Source organism: Macrotis lagotis, chromosome 8 (assembly GCF_037893015.1).
Source record: "Macrotis lagotis isolate mMagLag1 chromosome 8, bilby.v1.9.chrom.fasta, whole genome shotgun sequence".
In the NCBI taxonomy this organism is placed as follows: domain Eukaryota; kingdom Metazoa; phylum Chordata; class Mammalia; order Peramelemorphia; family Peramelidae; genus Macrotis; species Macrotis lagotis.
Window position 1 is genome coordinate 133113366 of NC_133665.1, and position 15870 is coordinate 133129235.

The 15870-nt window shown below is 43.2% G+C and overlaps 1 protein-coding gene and 1 long non-coding RNA gene across 3 annotated transcripts in view; one reads left to right on the forward strand and one right to left on the reverse strand.

Moving 5' to 3' along the window:
* On the reverse strand, nt 1–8475 carry LOC141496171 (uncharacterized). The gene is made up of 3 exons (XR_012470964.1): nt 7104–8475; nt 2308–2400; nt 1–1582 (listed from the first exon to the last, which is right to left on the reverse strand). It is a non-coding gene; the product is annotated as an uncharacterized LOC141496171 (long non-coding RNA).
* Nucleotides 8197–15870, forward strand: part of COPG1 (COPI coat complex subunit gamma 1) — a 23571-nt gene continuing 15897 nt past the window's right edge. Inside the window, exons 1-2 of one of the 2 annotated variants that reach the window (XM_074198407.1) lie at nt 8197–8389; nt 13330–13382. In XM_074198407.1, coding sequence (XP_074054508.1) covers nt 8353–8389; nt 13330–13382 — 90 coding nt within the window. In that variant the 5' untranslated portion in view covers nt 8197–8352. Of the gene's footprint in view, nt 8390–9891; nt 10011–13329; nt 13383–15870 lie in introns of those variants that run through there. The other variant, XM_074198406.1, reaches the window with a different exon arrangement.

A 15870-nucleotide genomic window follows, 5' to 3' on the forward strand; every position in this document is an offset into this window, starting at 1 on the left:
CATTTTGCCAACCACCCTCCCTTTCCACCCCCCCACCCCAGAGTGTCAAACATTCAACATGCCATGTATTAGTTATTTCCTGTATGAGGAATTAGGAACAAGGGAAAAGAATGGAAAAACCAAAGAGAAGTTTTTAAAAAAGATAAACAGAGTATCTATTCAGATTCTGAGATTTTTTTGTTGTGGGTTTTTTTTCCCCCTCTGGATGGAGATGGCATTGTCCATAGCAGGTCTCCCAGGGTTGTCCTGGCTTTTCTGAACTGCCAGGAGGAGCTGCATCCATCAAAGTTAATTAACTCACAATAACATTATGTTTTAAAACTAAATCATTGTGTATCCTCCCCAAAAAAGATTCTTATATCAAGTTAAAAAAAAGATTAACCTAAAAACAAAAAAAAAATATTATATATGGATTAGCCATCCCCGTTTCTATTAAGAGTTTGATGCTACACGTCTTTGGTGCCCAGGTTGGAGACTCTTACATGCTGGGATTATATATAAGTTCTCCTGGACATTTCAGGCCTTCCACAATTGGGCTCCTAATACACACACACACACACAAACATTTATCTGTAATGCTTTAAGGTTTGCAAAGCATTTAACAATTCACTTTACAGATATAGAAACCGAGGCAAACAGAGGTTAAGTGACTTGCCCCGTGTCACAGAACTACCAAGGAACTGGCAAGATTTTACCTCAGGTCTTCCTGACCAGATCCCAAGCTCTAGCCACTACATAACCTTAATTTGAACCTCTGGAGGTAAGGTTGTTCAGGAATTATTATTCAATTTGGTGTGCAGCTGAATGGTCCCAATGGATAAAGCACTGGCCTTGGAGTCTGGAGGATTGGAGTTTTCTTTCTGTCCTCCATGTCTTGTCCTCTGAGTGGATTCATGGTCTGTCTTCCATGTCTTATCTTCTGAGCAGACTCATTGTCTATCCTCCATGTCTTGTCCCTCCTCCCTGGGTCACTCTCCATGCTTCTGTTCCAGGCTCATCTCAGGTAGCACCAGCCTGCCTTGATTCTTCCGGGTGTTAATACTCTCTCACCCTTCTCAAGATACCTTCCATTTATTTAGGTGTATCCTGCTTCTCCTAAAGGGAAGTTTGTCTTCTGTCTCCATTGCTTAGAATGGTTAGGAACCACTGCCTTTTGTCTCTTTTTGTGTCACAGTAATTTGCAGTCTGGTATATAGTAAATGCTTAATAAATGCTTATTGACTGAATATACAATAATCATCATGCAAAGAGAGGCATATTGTAAGAAAAATAGGAAGTGCTATGAGGCTGGAATTAAGAGATCTCATCCAGTCAAGAGGATCAAGGGAGATTTACAAGAATGTTTTTATTTTTGTCATTAAAGCCAGGAGTAGATACAGGCAAAGGCATGTGAGCTAGCATAGAGGAAGAGCCCAGGACTGTGACTCAGTAGAGACGGGCTGTCCTCCCACCCTTCATCAGATCAGGAGGAGGAGAAGAGATGTTCTGTTTATTTGTTTTTTCAATAGTGAGCTTCATGACCAGAAATCCATCTATGTAGGAGGTGTATGTTTCTGTGGATAACACTGGGGAAGAGGACAGCCTGTTGGATATTACAAATATATTTTAAAACATTTTTAACTATTATCTTAGTTAAAACTAAAAATTATTTTTAAAAAAAACGTTTTGTAGCAGGGATACAAAAACAGTCCTTAAACCCATTGAATTTTTTTGTACAAAAGGGCATAATTATAGGCTCAGGGCAGGTCTGCATGAGTCCTATCTAAAGACTGAACTGTTTTCCAGAATCCTGACCTCTGACCCCAAATTCCATCTCTGATGGCTGTTCCTATGGGGATCCATGAATTTCCTTGAATATCATCACATAGCAAAGTCAGAAATTTTTGGTCAGTAGACCTCTTGGTTGACTAGCTCATGGATGCTGGCTAATTAGGTAAAACATTCCTTTTCTAAAGACCTTTGAATCCCAGTAGGCCGGCCACTTTTTGGATCATGGGCCACAAGGTCAATGCCTGGGGGGACTAGACCAAAACTAAAGACCCTTCCACTTTTAAGATACTATGACAAATTACACGAAATAGAATCCTGGCAGGAGAGAAGGGGAGGAAAGTCGATTTTCTATCTCATGAAAGAAAAGTCATTTAATTTGTTTGTTTTTGAAAGGCAATGGGGTTAAATGACTTTATTTTGAAGAAAATATGGAAAATTAACTTTTGAAATTCCTAAAGAAACATATGGTTAATCCAAAGTGGAAAAACCACTGACCAAAGGAAATGGCATATTTGGCAGATTATTGATGAAACAAACCTTTATTATGTGCCAAAGTAATCTTCTAGTAACCCAGGGTAGAGATCCAAGAGTGATAGAGGAGCCTCTGTCTCAAGGAATTCGTGGGAATTTCTATGGGAAGAAAACTGTGAATGGTTCATTGCCCATAAATTGCATTTTGCCCTAGGAATCCTCAGGAAGACCTAAAGTAAACCAAATCCCCAAGTCTGCCCATCCAAGAGGAGGAAACAGATGTCAGTTTAAGTTTGATGGGGACAGCTTTTGGCTTTATAGGATACAATTCTCTGAATAGTTCTGAGTCCTGAAACTACTGTGGAATTTGGGTCTGCCAGAGGATCATCTTTGGACCACCACAACAAGGTGTGGTGATTTGACCCTGCCCATGGCTCCATGCAAGAAGGGACCCCTCATTTACACTCATTCACTACCTGTTGCCTGACAAATAAAATGAGTTATTCAATAGGATGAGTAAAGCCAAACTGTTGTAATCTAAGGTGATCTTATACATCAGTATCTTTTTGTCAGATGAGGGCTTGGGTTAGGTCCAAGATTCCTTCCAATTCTTAAGTTTCCTCTTATTTCTGGTAAACCTGTTCTTGGAGGAATGAAAGCTGAGAAGGGTTAGTTGATGCCACCTATAGGGTAATTTGGGAATTTGATATGGAAAAATGTATGAAAATTCTGTCTAAAACATTTGGGACAGGCTAGAAGTCCTCATGATAAACCTGATTTTCAAAGGTGATTCCCATTCATTTTTTGACCTATACTCTACTACTGTATATTGATTTAGGATTCGAGACATTTGATTGTGGCTGACTGTCATTAATTAGTCACATGACTTTTGGCAAGCCACTCTTTCTTCTGAGTCTGTTTCTTCATACAAAGGGAAGAGTCTTTTTTTTTTTTTTGAAATAACCAGAGATAATTGTGGAGGTGGGGCTTGAGATAGAGACTTAAGAAAACATTCTACAGAAGCAAGGGCTTGGGGAAAATGAGTATGAAGGTAAAATTAAGTACATAATGATGACTTGTGCTATAATCCACTGAAACTACTTTAGACTAAGGGACAGATCTCAGTCCAGATGGAGGTGGGGATTGGCTGAAAAAAAGGCAAATATCTTTCTGCCTCATAATTTTCTTCTGGAGAGACAGCCATACCTAGCATACAAAGACAATCTCTAGGCTTTGAAAATTCTGATTGCCAATTTGGGCCATCTGTTGTTGTTCAGTCATTTAATCATGCCTGACTTTTCATGACTTTGTAGACCATCATATACCCATACTGGCCATGGGGTCCTCTTGACAAAGATACTGCAGTGATTTGCAATTTTCTTCTCCAGTGGATTAAGACAGAGGTTAAGTGACTTGCCTAAGGTCACACAGACAGTAGATGTTTGAGACTAAAATTGAACTCAGGTCTTCCTGACTCCAAGTCCAGCATTTTATCCACTGAGTCACCTCCAAAAAAGATAAGGAGTTCTGCAGGCAACACTGGGTTTCAAAATTGGGATCTTTAATTTATTAGCTAGCTGCCATAACTAACTAAACCACAATACCATCGAAAGCCATCTCCAAGCTAAAATTTGGGGATATAGATCTATATAGGTCAGTCTACTTCCCTGGGTCTCAATTTCCTTTTCTGAGAAATAAAAAGGTGAGATTAGATGGGCTCTGAAGTCCCTTCCAGCTTTAGCTCTAGGATCCTGAGGAGACCCTGATAACCATGGGGTTTTAAGTGGGGTCTGTGAAGTTAAAAAAAATTTTGATAACTAATGAAACTCATGTACTTTATTTTATGTATTTAAAACTGTTCTGATAAGGGATCCATAGATTTCACCTGTGGCTTAAATCATCATGCAGTTCAAGGGGTAGGTGCAGAAATGTCAACAAGTCACAGAAGGGCTAAAATCATCTAAAAAGTGACCAAGTCAACTAATAATAATGGAGAAATAGAACTGGTTACATGTGTTGCTAGGTGACATCACCAATGCTTGCCCACGTAGTTCATGCTTTAGATACTGCTAATGTGTGTCAAACACTATTGCATATTTTGTATTTTTTAACTTTTTATGTTTTTGGTTTATATTATACATTTACTAATGTATTATTGTTGCTATGTATGCTTAGTAACCATATGATTTGGCTGTTTCACCTTCCTTATATGCTAGGTGGAGTCACAAGCCTTTATTTGGTATTCTTATAATAGACACTGCATATAATTTAGGCTTCTAGTCATGAAAGTAGTTCTGTCAAGTGATAATTTGCATCGTGCTAGGCTCACAGCAGCCAACATCCATGTGGCTCTACTTTGTAAACAGTATAGTAGAATGGATGATTACCAGGGATGCTATCTGTTTTTGTTAAAGTGGATTTTGTTAAACTTTGCAGGGATTATAAAATCTTTTACAGAAAGGTGGGAATATAATGCCTAGTTAGGAAGGGTCTTTCTTTGAATTTTTTGGTTTCTACCTAGAACATATTCTACAAATTAATCATAGCTGAGAAATGATGAAAATACTCCCATGAAAGAGAATCCACTGGAGATGACTGGAGTCATCTCAGCTGGGATGCCTTGGGATTCTAGTATAGGAGACTACAGCCACCTGGGCTTTAGGGAAACCAAGTGAGATTTGCCCAGGCATACAGAGAAAAATAAGGTCAATGTGCCTACAAGGGGATTTTGTAAGATCCAGCCAGGGTTGAGGAGCTCAAGAGTTCACCTGGGTCAGGGACTGGCTGAATTGAAAAGCCTGATAATAACCTCCCACCTGTCCCTTTTCTTCTATCTATAACCGTGACACTGCCAGGAGCTTTCAGAAATATTGGGTTTTTGGAGTTCCTAGTAGACAGTCTGGACTCAAGATGACTTGTCTTCCTGAGTTTGAATCCAATCTCAGACATTTAACCAGCTTTGTGACCCTAGGCAAGTCACTTCACTCTGCCTCAGTTTCCTCATCTGTCAAATGAGCTGAAGAAGGAAATGACAAACTACTCCAGTATCTTTGCCAAAAAAGCAAAAAACCCCCCAAAACTTTAAGTGGGTTACAAAGAGTCAAAAACAACTCAACAACAAATAACTTTATTTTCTTCCTTGGTCTTGTAATAAATGTACTTAAACTATTGCTTTTCTTTTAATTCATGTGGATTAAGGATTGCAATGATTCACCTTAATGGGAAATAAGCATGAGCCACAGAGATTTTCATGAAATCAAAGTTCAGAGGCAGTCACAATTTGTACACATTTGGGAAGTTATTTTATGTGAATGTTTCTTTTCCTATTTCTAAAACCCTAAAGAGAGCCTAGAAGAAACTGGGTCATTATTAGTTATTTCCTATAGAAAGTTACTGCAGGCAACATCCATAAAGCTGTGCCTTGTAATCAGTACAGTGGAATCCAGGATGCCCTCTATTGTTGTTCAAATGTATTTTGTAAAACTTTGTGGGGACAGAGCAGCTAGGTGGTACAGTGGATAGAGCATCAACCCTGGAGTCAGGAGTACCTGAGTTCAAATAATTACCTAGCTGTGTGGCCTTGGGCAAGTCCCTTAACTCCACTGCCTTGCAAAAAACAAAACTTTGTAGGAACTATAAAACCTTTTACTGAGAGGTGGGAATATAACAAATGTCTAGTTAGGAAGTCTTTCTTTGAATTTTTCAGTTTCTGACCAGAACTACACATATAGTTACTACCTATAGTAATCTTATAGATAGAAACCTCAACAACTTTGGTCAGCTGTTGAAAGCTATACTTCAACATCTCCCTTCAGTAGAGATAGGATGGAAAATAAGGCAGTAAACAAGCATTTATTAAATGGCTTCTAAGTTTTAGGTAGTGTCCTAAGAATTTTACAAATTTTATCTCATTTGATCCTTACAACGATCCTATTATCCATATTTTACAGTGAAGAAACTGAGGGAAACTGAGGTTAAATGATTTGTCCAGGGTCATAGAATGTCTGGGGCTAGATTTGAACTCAGGTTTTTCTGAGTCTAGGCCCAGGAGTCTAATAACTTTGCCACCTAAATAAAACTGGGATTTTATTGTTACAGGTTAAGGAACTTTCCCTTCTGGTGTTTAGTGTTTATCAGCATTTTTCTCTAACAGTCTTGGAGAGTTGCCTTTAGTGGTAAGGATTAAATTTTTTTTTTTTAGGTTTTTGCAAGGCAGATGGGGTTAAGTGGCTTGCCCAAGGCCACACAGCTAGGTCATTATTCAGTGTCTCAGACCGGATTTGAACCCAGGTACTCCTGACTCCAAGGCCCGTGCTTTATCCACTAGGCCACCTAGCTGCCCCCATGGATTAAATTTTTTTAAATGTTTTTTACTAGGCAATGGGATTAAGTGGTTTGCCCAAGTTCACACAGCTAGGCAATTAAGTGCCTGGGGTCACATTTGAACTCAGGTCCTCCTGACTCCAGGGCAGGTGCTTTATCCACTTCACCACCTGGGTGCCCCAAGGATTAAATTTCTCACTGTATGAGGAACCCTTCTTCCTTATTGCTCTATGTGAGATGTCCATAATTATTTCTACGGCGAGATGACAGGATTCTTGTGAAATAATCCAATTTCTTTGTTTTACCGATGAGGTAGGTGACTTATTTAAGGTCACAGCATAAGTGGGTGACGTGGGACTAGAACCTGGGCCTCCTGAGCTGTGGCCGGGGCTGTTTCCATTCTAGCAAGCTGCCTCTACTTCAGAGAGCTCATGCTTTGTTACGTCTCGATAAACTATTTTTTTTTTTAATTCATAATATTGGGGTTTGACTCCTGCCATTTACTGTTACCTCGGCAAGTGGCCTAAGGAATGAGATACCTGTGCACCGTGCATTCAGCAGACCTTCATGTTCTTTCAAGCTTAATTATCCTCGGCCTCGATATGCTTTCTCCAAAAAACAAGGCCTGTGTGCCGCAAGACGCGCTTTGCCGGGGCGCATGGGGCGCTTCGGGGCGGGCCCGGCGCGCCCTCGGAAGGCCGGCCGCGGGAGGAGGACCATTTCTGGCCGGCCGGGGCATTCGGAAGGAGGACTCTTTAAAGCTGGACATCCGACCTGTCCTCCGTCCCTCGGGGTCGCCTCCAGCCTGCAGACTCCGCGGGCCCAGCTCGCTGGTTGACGTCTGCGCACGCGCCGCGGCGCAGCTGCCGTTCCTCCCCAGCTCCTGAAGGAGGCGCTGCGGGAAGCGGGGAGGAGGCTCGGCCTTCGCCGCGTTCTCCTCGCCTCCGGAGGCCCCGCCCCCCAGCATCCGGGTCTAGAGCGGGCTCCCTCGCGGGACTTCATCCTCTCGCGAGTCTTGGGCCTGTCCTTCCGGACCCGCGGCTCGCCCCCCCGGGGCGCCGTGGGCGCGTGCGCGCGGGGCCTAGCCCCGGGAAGGGGGCGTTTCGGTTCTTCCCCTCGGCCCCCCGCCCAGCGCCCATCCAGAGGCGCGTGGCTGCGGACGGGCGTGGCCGCCGCTCACTCCGCGCCAGCCGGGCCGGGAGCCTCCCGTAGAGAGCCCGGGTTCAAGCTCCAGCTGCGGGACCCGGGAAAGTCACCACGGAGCCATTACACAAACAGCCGGGTGGGAGGGAGCGGCGGGCTCCAAAGCCCGGGCCCCAGGACGGAGGAGCCGTCCGTCCCTGGCGGGGGGCGGGGGGTTAGGCGAGGGAGCCCGGAACCGGCCCCGCGGCAGCTCCCAGCTTGGGGGCCAGAGTGTGCGCAGGCGCGCGCGGGGCGCTCGGGGCTAGGCGCGGGCGCCCTCTAGTGGTCGGTCGGAGCTTCTCCTCCGGCTCTCAGGTTCCGGTGTGCGCAGGCGCGTACAGAGCGAGCCCGCTCCGGCCCCGCGCCCGGTACGACGGGGTTAAGCCGAGGAGCGCGTCCGGAGGCCGAAGCCGGGGCGTGCGCAGGCGCCCTGAGAGCGAGGGGGCGGGGCCCGGGAGAGCGCGCAGGCGCGCGGCGGTGGGAGACGTGTCCCCGGGACTGGGTGGCCGGAAGTGCTCCGTGCGGAGCTGGAGCAGGAACTGGCCGGCCCTTGTGGGTGTCCGCCCTGTCCGTCTCTGCCGTCCGTCCGCGCAGCCGGCCCCCAGGATGCTGAAGAAGTTCGACAAGAAGGACGAGGAGTCCGGTGAGGGCCGGGGGGCGGCGGGCTCCGGACCGGTCAGGGCAGCCAGGCCCCCCGGGCGGCAGGATCCGTGGCTCAGCCCGGGCTGGCGGGGCTCTGCCCCAGGACTGACCACGCAGGGAGCAGCCCCTTAGCAAGCGCCAGTCAGGCTAGATGGAACCCGCATCCTGGGGGGCCCGAGGGGGGCAGCGAGTCACACATGGCAAGACCCGAGGGGGGCATTAACATCACTGGGGGGCAGCGAGTCACACATGGCAACAAGACCCGAGGGGGGCATTAATATCACTGGGGGGCAGCGAGTCACACATGGCAACAAGACCCGAGGGGGGCATTCACTGCGGGGGCAGCGAGTCACACATGGCAACAAGACCCGAGGGGGGCATTAATATCACTGCGGGGGCAGCGAGTCATTACAAGATGCGAGGGGGGACAGTTAACACAGGGGAGCAACGAGTCACATAACTACAAGACATGAGGGGGACACTAACAACACTGGGGGTACAACGAGTCAGATGATTGCAAGACCGTGAGGGGGGACAGTTAACACTGGAGGGAGCAACGAGTCACACAGGACTTTGGGGGACATTAGCAACCCCGGGGGATCCATGTGTCACCAATAATCAACTAGGGGGGTCTGGTGTGTGGGACAGTGACCACAGTGGGAGGCGCAGCCACGAGTGACATTAACCAAGTTCATTCATTCATCCAACAAGCACAACCTTGGCTCTGCCCCTGCATTCTTAAGGGTTTCTATTCTCTTGCAGTCAACAGCATGTGTATATATGAGTAAATGTAAAAGATATAGAAAGTAAACAATAAATAATTTAGGAGGTGAGGTAAGGGGATACAGTAGCAGCTGCAGGGATAGGTAGATAATGCTATTTGAACTGAGCTTTCTAGAAAGCTAATTATTCTGAGAGGCAGAGAGAACACCTTTCAGATACTGGAGACAGGTTCTGTAATGACATCAGGATAGGAGATGTATGTGTGTGTGTGTGTCTGTTTGTAAAACAGCACTCAGGTTAATTTGACTGTAATGAGACATGTGATTTGTACTAAGACTGGAAAGATAAGTTTGAAGTTAGTGTGAAAAGCTTGAAATTGAAGGAGTTTTTGTTTTATCTTAGAGCTTAGGGCCTGGAGCTTTTTGAGGGATGGAGCCAGGTTAAGCTTTGCTTTAGTAATATCATTGGTAGCTGTATGAAGAATGAATTGAAGAGAGGAAGACCCCATTTAAGAGGCTACTGCAATAATCCAGGCTAGAGGTGATGAGCCCCTGAAGTGGATGTTATGTGGAGAGAAAAGTAGAAATGAAAGGAATGTAGCAGAGTAAAATTGACACTTGGGTATAATGAATTGGGGGGGGTGGTGAAAGACACTGAGGAGTTGAGATTACCTCCAAAGTTTTGAACCTGGTTGAGTAGAATGATGGCATCCTTCCTGAAAGTTAGAATGAGGGAAGAGGAAAATTCTAGGCATGGCTTTAGCCACTGTGAAGTACAGAGGATTCCACAGGATCAAAGGATTGAGAGGTGGCAGAAATCTTAAGAGACAGTTTAGTCTAAGCCCCTCATTTGACAGATGGGGAAACTTGAGGCCCAGAAAGTTACCCTCAGAACACATAGTAAGTAACATAATCAGGACTTGAAATTAACTGATTTCTGATCTCTTCCCTTTATTTATTCATTACATTATCCTGTTTTTCGTATTAATGATTTAACAGAATGTCTACTTCACTGTGTGAAGATATGAGTCTGATAGTACTTATGTGCCATCTCTGTGCTAGACCTTTAGATAAAAGGGAAAGGAACCTTGCTTTCTAAGAATTTATAATCTAATAGTAACCACAAAGTTTTCAGATATAATACTTGTACATAATACATGTTAAGTAATTATGTGTTTAAGAGGAGTGTCAGAGTTCTTTGAGATCGGATGAGAAATCACTTTCAGCTATCTAGGTGAATGTGGGAATTCAGGAAAAGCTTTCTGGAGGAGGTGGTATTCAAGTTGGGCTTTGCAGAGTAAGTAGGATGTCAAAAGGTGGAGGTGGGTGAAAGAAGACTTCCAAATTTAAAATATAATGTAAGTAAAGATTTAAAAGCAGAAAAATTCAGATCAGTTTAGGAAACAGTGAACTACTCCAATTATACTGAAATGTAGAGTACTTGAGGGGAATAGACTGAGATAAAACTGAAAAAACAAAGTACCAGATGGTGGAAGCCTTGAATGCCAACCTGAAAAAATCAGAGACAACAATACTATCTAGGAAGTTGAAGTGTTCATAGGATTACAGGTTTAGAGCTCAAAAAGAGCTCTAAAGGATCATCTAGTCCAGCCCCTTTTATATTGATGAAGGAATTGAAGATCAGAAACATGCATTTTCCTTGCCTAAATACTTAGGTAGTATTAGTAAGAATCAGAAGTTGAACTCTGGTCTTCTCCAAATCCAGTTCTCTATTGCACTATCCCATCTTTGTTCCTGTCCTTTACTGCTCTCAGGAAGTTAGTTAACAGGAAAGACATAATCCCAGAAGACCAGAAGCTCACCAGGAACTGGGAGAGTTTCTGACATTTTGGGACTCCTTCCATCTAGCATGATCTTTGGTAGCAAAGTCTAGGGAGAGGGAGGCAGAGGGAAGCAGAAATACAATATAAACTATTTGACTGTGAATTTGAGATGCTTTTCGTGACACACCAAGAATCTTAGAGGGATTCTTGGATTTGGTAAAATTTCACTAGATCATTTCATCTGTAGTAAACCCAGAGGAGCCCTCTGGGTGCATGTTTCTTTTCTTTTCTATTTTTAAGATTTTTTTTTTTTATTCCCAATAACATGAAAAAATTTTTTTAACATTCATTTTTGGGGGGAGCTAGGTGGCGCAGTGGATAGAGCACTGGCCCTGGAGTCAGGAGTACCTGAGTTCAAATCCGGCCTCACACACTTAATAATTACCTAGCTGTGTGACCTTGAGCAAGCCACTTAACCCCCATTGCCTTGCAAAAACATAAAACAAAAAACAAAAAAAAAACCCCATTCATTTTTAAAATTCTCTCCCATGCTCTCCTACTCCATCCTGAGATGGTAAGAAATTTGATAAGGTTATACCTACATAATCATGCCAAAAATATTTCCATATTATTGTCTTGTTATGAAAGAAAACACAAACTAAAAGAAAAAAGGACCATTAAAAACAATATGCTTCAGTCTGTATCCAGACTTAATTAGTTCTTTCTCTGAAGGTAGAAAGCATTTTCATCATGAGTCCTTTGGAATTGTCTTGGATCGTTGTCTTTCTGAGAAGGACTGAGTTATTCACAGTTGATCATAGCTCAATGATGCTATTATTGTGTACAGTATTCTCTGGGTTCTGCTCACTTCACTTTGCATCAGCTCATTTAAGTCTTTTTATTTATTTTCCAAAATCATCCTGTTCATCATTTCTTATAGCACAGTAGTATTCCATTACAATCCTATACCACAGTTTTAGATTTTCCCCAAGAGGATGCCCTCAATTCCCAATTCTTAATCACCACAGAAAAGAGCTGCTATAAATATTTTTGTACATATAGATTTTTCTTCTTTCTTTCTCTTATCTCCTTTCTTTCCTTATCTTTTTCTTTCTCTCTTTTCTCTATCTCTTTCCTTATCTCTTTTTTCTTTCTTTTTTCTCTTTTTGTCTTCCTTCAGACCTACTTGTGGTATTGTTGGGTCAAAGGGTATATGCACAGTTTTATAATACTTTGGCCATAGGTTCAAACTGCTCTCCAAAATGGTAGGATCATTTCACAACTCCACCAAGAATGCATTAGTATCCCCATTTTCCCACATTCCCCCTGTGCATGTTTCTTGATGGGCCACGGTTGGATTCAGCTTATTATTTCCAATATGGTCAGGAGTGCCAAGTAAAATCTAAGCAGGAGTTTTCTGCTTTTCCTTTCTGCTGTAAGAGGTTGGGTGTTCGGAATCTTGGGACTTAGAAGACCTACTTTGGTCTCAACCCTACTACTTCCTCACTTGGGGACCCTGGGCAAGTCACTTAACTTCTTATTTTCCTCATTTGTAAAACGTGAATTGCAACACAACCAATCCACCATACTAGCTTATTATGAGAATCAAAGTGATGTATGTGAAACTGTTACCCCTAAAACACTGTATAAATGTCAGCTCTAATAATTATCCTATGTCTTAGTTATGACCTGTAGAATATAATATATTTCCCTGAGTTCATTTCCTCTGTCATACCTAGTCTTCCAAAGATTTCCTTCTTCCAAAAACCTGATCTTGTTAATCCAGCAACCTCATTGGTGTGCCTGTAAGAATAGGTGAGGCCTGTGCTCAGTAGTTAAGAACAGTTAAAAAAGAAGGAAGAGGAGGCAGTGCTATGGGAGCTTAGGAAGGGGACAATCTTCCAGGGAAACCAATATGAAGAACAGCATGTTTGAGACTTGGCCTTGAAGTATAGATAGGAGGGAATTCAATAGCCTGAGTTTGAGGCTGGGTGAAAGAACATTTATTAAGGGCGTGTGTGTGTGTGTGTGTGTGTGCACATGTGTGCGCCAAGGACTGTCTGAAGAGCTGGGGAAAGGATGAGGGAAGAGTGGGGAAGACCACAAATCAAGGGGAGCTGGAAAGGGAGAAAGCATGAGGATTGCTGGGAGTCGGAGTATAGTGTGTAGATTGGCCAGAAAGCATCATGGAGCCTTGATTCTAGACCAGATAACCACAATAGGGTCCAAGCTTAAAGTTCCCATAGCAAGACTGAAAAAGGTAAATTGAGGTCAAACTGTAAAGAGCCTTGAGTTGGATTAAGAGTTGGGATTTTTTTCTATAGGCTAAGGTGAAATTATCCACACCCATGGTTCCTTCTCCATATCTGGGAGGTTGGTGAGGTTCAGTGACAGGATCTAGGATTCACTTCTCTGTGTTCATTTTTGACTTTCAGGTGGAGGCTCAAATCCATTTCAGCACCTTGAGAAAAGTGCAGTGTTGCAGGAGGTAAGTTCCATTCTTTTCTTTATTTTTTGCTCCTCTAGTTTTAAAAAGCAAATCTAACACGGATGAAAATAAAATATCCAAAGCATTTGTGGAAAGAGAGCTAGAGAAAAACCTCTTAATTTAGGACACTTAATCTGAGAATAACTTGGAAGCATCTCATGCTCAGAGAGAATCCAGTTCATTTTAAGTTTCCTGCATTAATGTTGATTTTTTTTTTGTCTGCATATAATTTTCTGTGGCCTTTAATTAAGAAGGCAGGAGAGATCCCAGAGCTGAGTTTTTGCAGGGATTATGCTCTTAAATTCAACATATTTGATTTCTGTGTCTTAGTGTTCTGCTAAGTCTTTTGTAGTTTAGGGCCAAATTAGTTGGGTCACAGAGTGAGAATTCTCTGACATGGTGGATGCAAGTATTTGGTTTGAAACAAATGTCTGAATAGATTTATGTTAATTCTATGTTTATTAGAAACTTTTTAAATCTTAAAGCTTTTGCTAAGAATATCAAACTCAAGTCATGTTTTCACTGGAGGTTTAAAAATCCTATGCTTCTGAGGAACATCCCCCTGTACATTTTCTGGGAAAATAATTTTTACAACCAACCACAGAAAACGAAATTTGAGCAAGGAAACTGCAGGACCTATGGTTGAGCTTTACTTCTACCATGATTATTTGGAGAAGATAAAAGCTTCTACAAGCCCAACCCCAGGACAGTTAGCACCTAGGAACTAATATGATCCTGGTTTCTTTCTTACTAAGCATGATCAAAAATTAATTAGTGAATGCTTGCTGACTAGGGCACTATAATAAAGTTGATATCTGGTACTTCTTTCACCCTCTGCCTAGGCAACCTTTGGTTGTGTTTCAGAATCACTGGAAAGGTCTTGAGTTAAGACTAATTACTGGAGCTAACATTTATATCATACTTCAGGATGAACAGAGTATTTCATATATATCAGTTTGTTTGATTCTCACAACAAGCCTGTGAGATTGGTGTTGCTCTTCACATTTTACAAAAAAAGAACTTGAGAAGTGAGGACCGCAGGAGGAAGGAGCAGAGCTGAGACCAGACCAGGCTTTCTGAATTCTTGTTCAGGGCTCCTTTTACAAGTTGCCACTACTACTTGCATGCAGCTGCTCTCTCATAGCTGAGAGGGGAGGCAGTGAAATGCTCCTGCTAAGTGTCTGCTCTGTTCTACCCAAGCTTTGTGGGTCATCTGAGAATAGAAAGGATAGGGCTGACCTTGCCCAGAACAGACCTTCCTCAGCACACATGGCCACTTCTCCCTCTGAGCTGAGTCCATTTCTGCTTCATTGATAAATTTGAAGCTGTTTGCTACAACTTTTATATTGTCCTTCATTCTCTCTGTCTTTTTGAAGTCTTTGGGAAAGAGGTGACCCACATGAGGGCCAGTCTTTCTGCTCTCACCCAGATTCCCAGGAAGCACTCCCATTGCATTATTCTTTTTCTCATTTTGTGTTCTTATTTACTACCCCCTCCCTATTGCCTCCAGCCACGTTTAGATATCTTCATTTATTGGTATATCCCTGCTCGCCTTCAGAGCCAAACTCTTAGAAAAAGTTGTCTCCTCTCCTCATTTCCACTTCCTCAGCTCCCACCCTCACCTTCACCCCACCGAGTTTCTAACTTGACCAAGACTCTGGTGTATCTATAAGGGGATTGTCCTAGGGGCCCCTTCCCTCTCTGGGATAGAAGATGGATCATGATCTGACAGGGGAGACTGGAAAGGACCAGCAGGTCACAGGAGAACAGGGAGCAATCAGTGGAGCTAGGAACAGAGAGTGTCTCAGAATAGATGTTGAAGCCTGTCAGAAACTGTCTAGTGCACAAGGATGAGGGTTGAGAGAAAGCTGTTGGATTCCACTTTAGCTGATGACCTGACATCTCTCCTGAATGTTCTACCATTGTGTTCAGAATGTTGTTCATTCTCTCCTTTAAAGCTGCCCTCCTCTGATGACCTGAATCTGTGCGGACTCCACCCCTGATCAGCCCAGTTCCTCACCTCCACAGCTAGGACCCCTCTTGACTTTGTGTTCTCTTCACCCCATATTCTCTTCTGATGGAAGGGTCTTTCCCTTTTCTTATGATATTTGTGCATTCAGGCCTGTGTGTTGGTTGGCAGGTAGGCTACCTACTGACTGAAGCTACTTAGCTGCTTTCTTCCCATCTTATACATAACTTGACATGTTCCTGGTTAAGAAGGCTATGCTGTGGTGACTTCAGCTCTGTTTGGGATAGAACTGACAACTAGAGTAGGCTTAGTTACATATCATATCTTTTTTTTTTTAAGTTTTTGCAAGGTAATGGGGTCAAGTGACTTGCCCAAGGTCACACAACTAGGTAATTATTAAGTATCTGAGGCTGGATTTGAACTCAGGTCCTCCTGACTCCAGGGCTAATGCTCTATCCACTGTGCCACCTAGTCTCCCCTTTCTGGTCTATTCTGCTTAGCACCAAAATTTTCCACCCA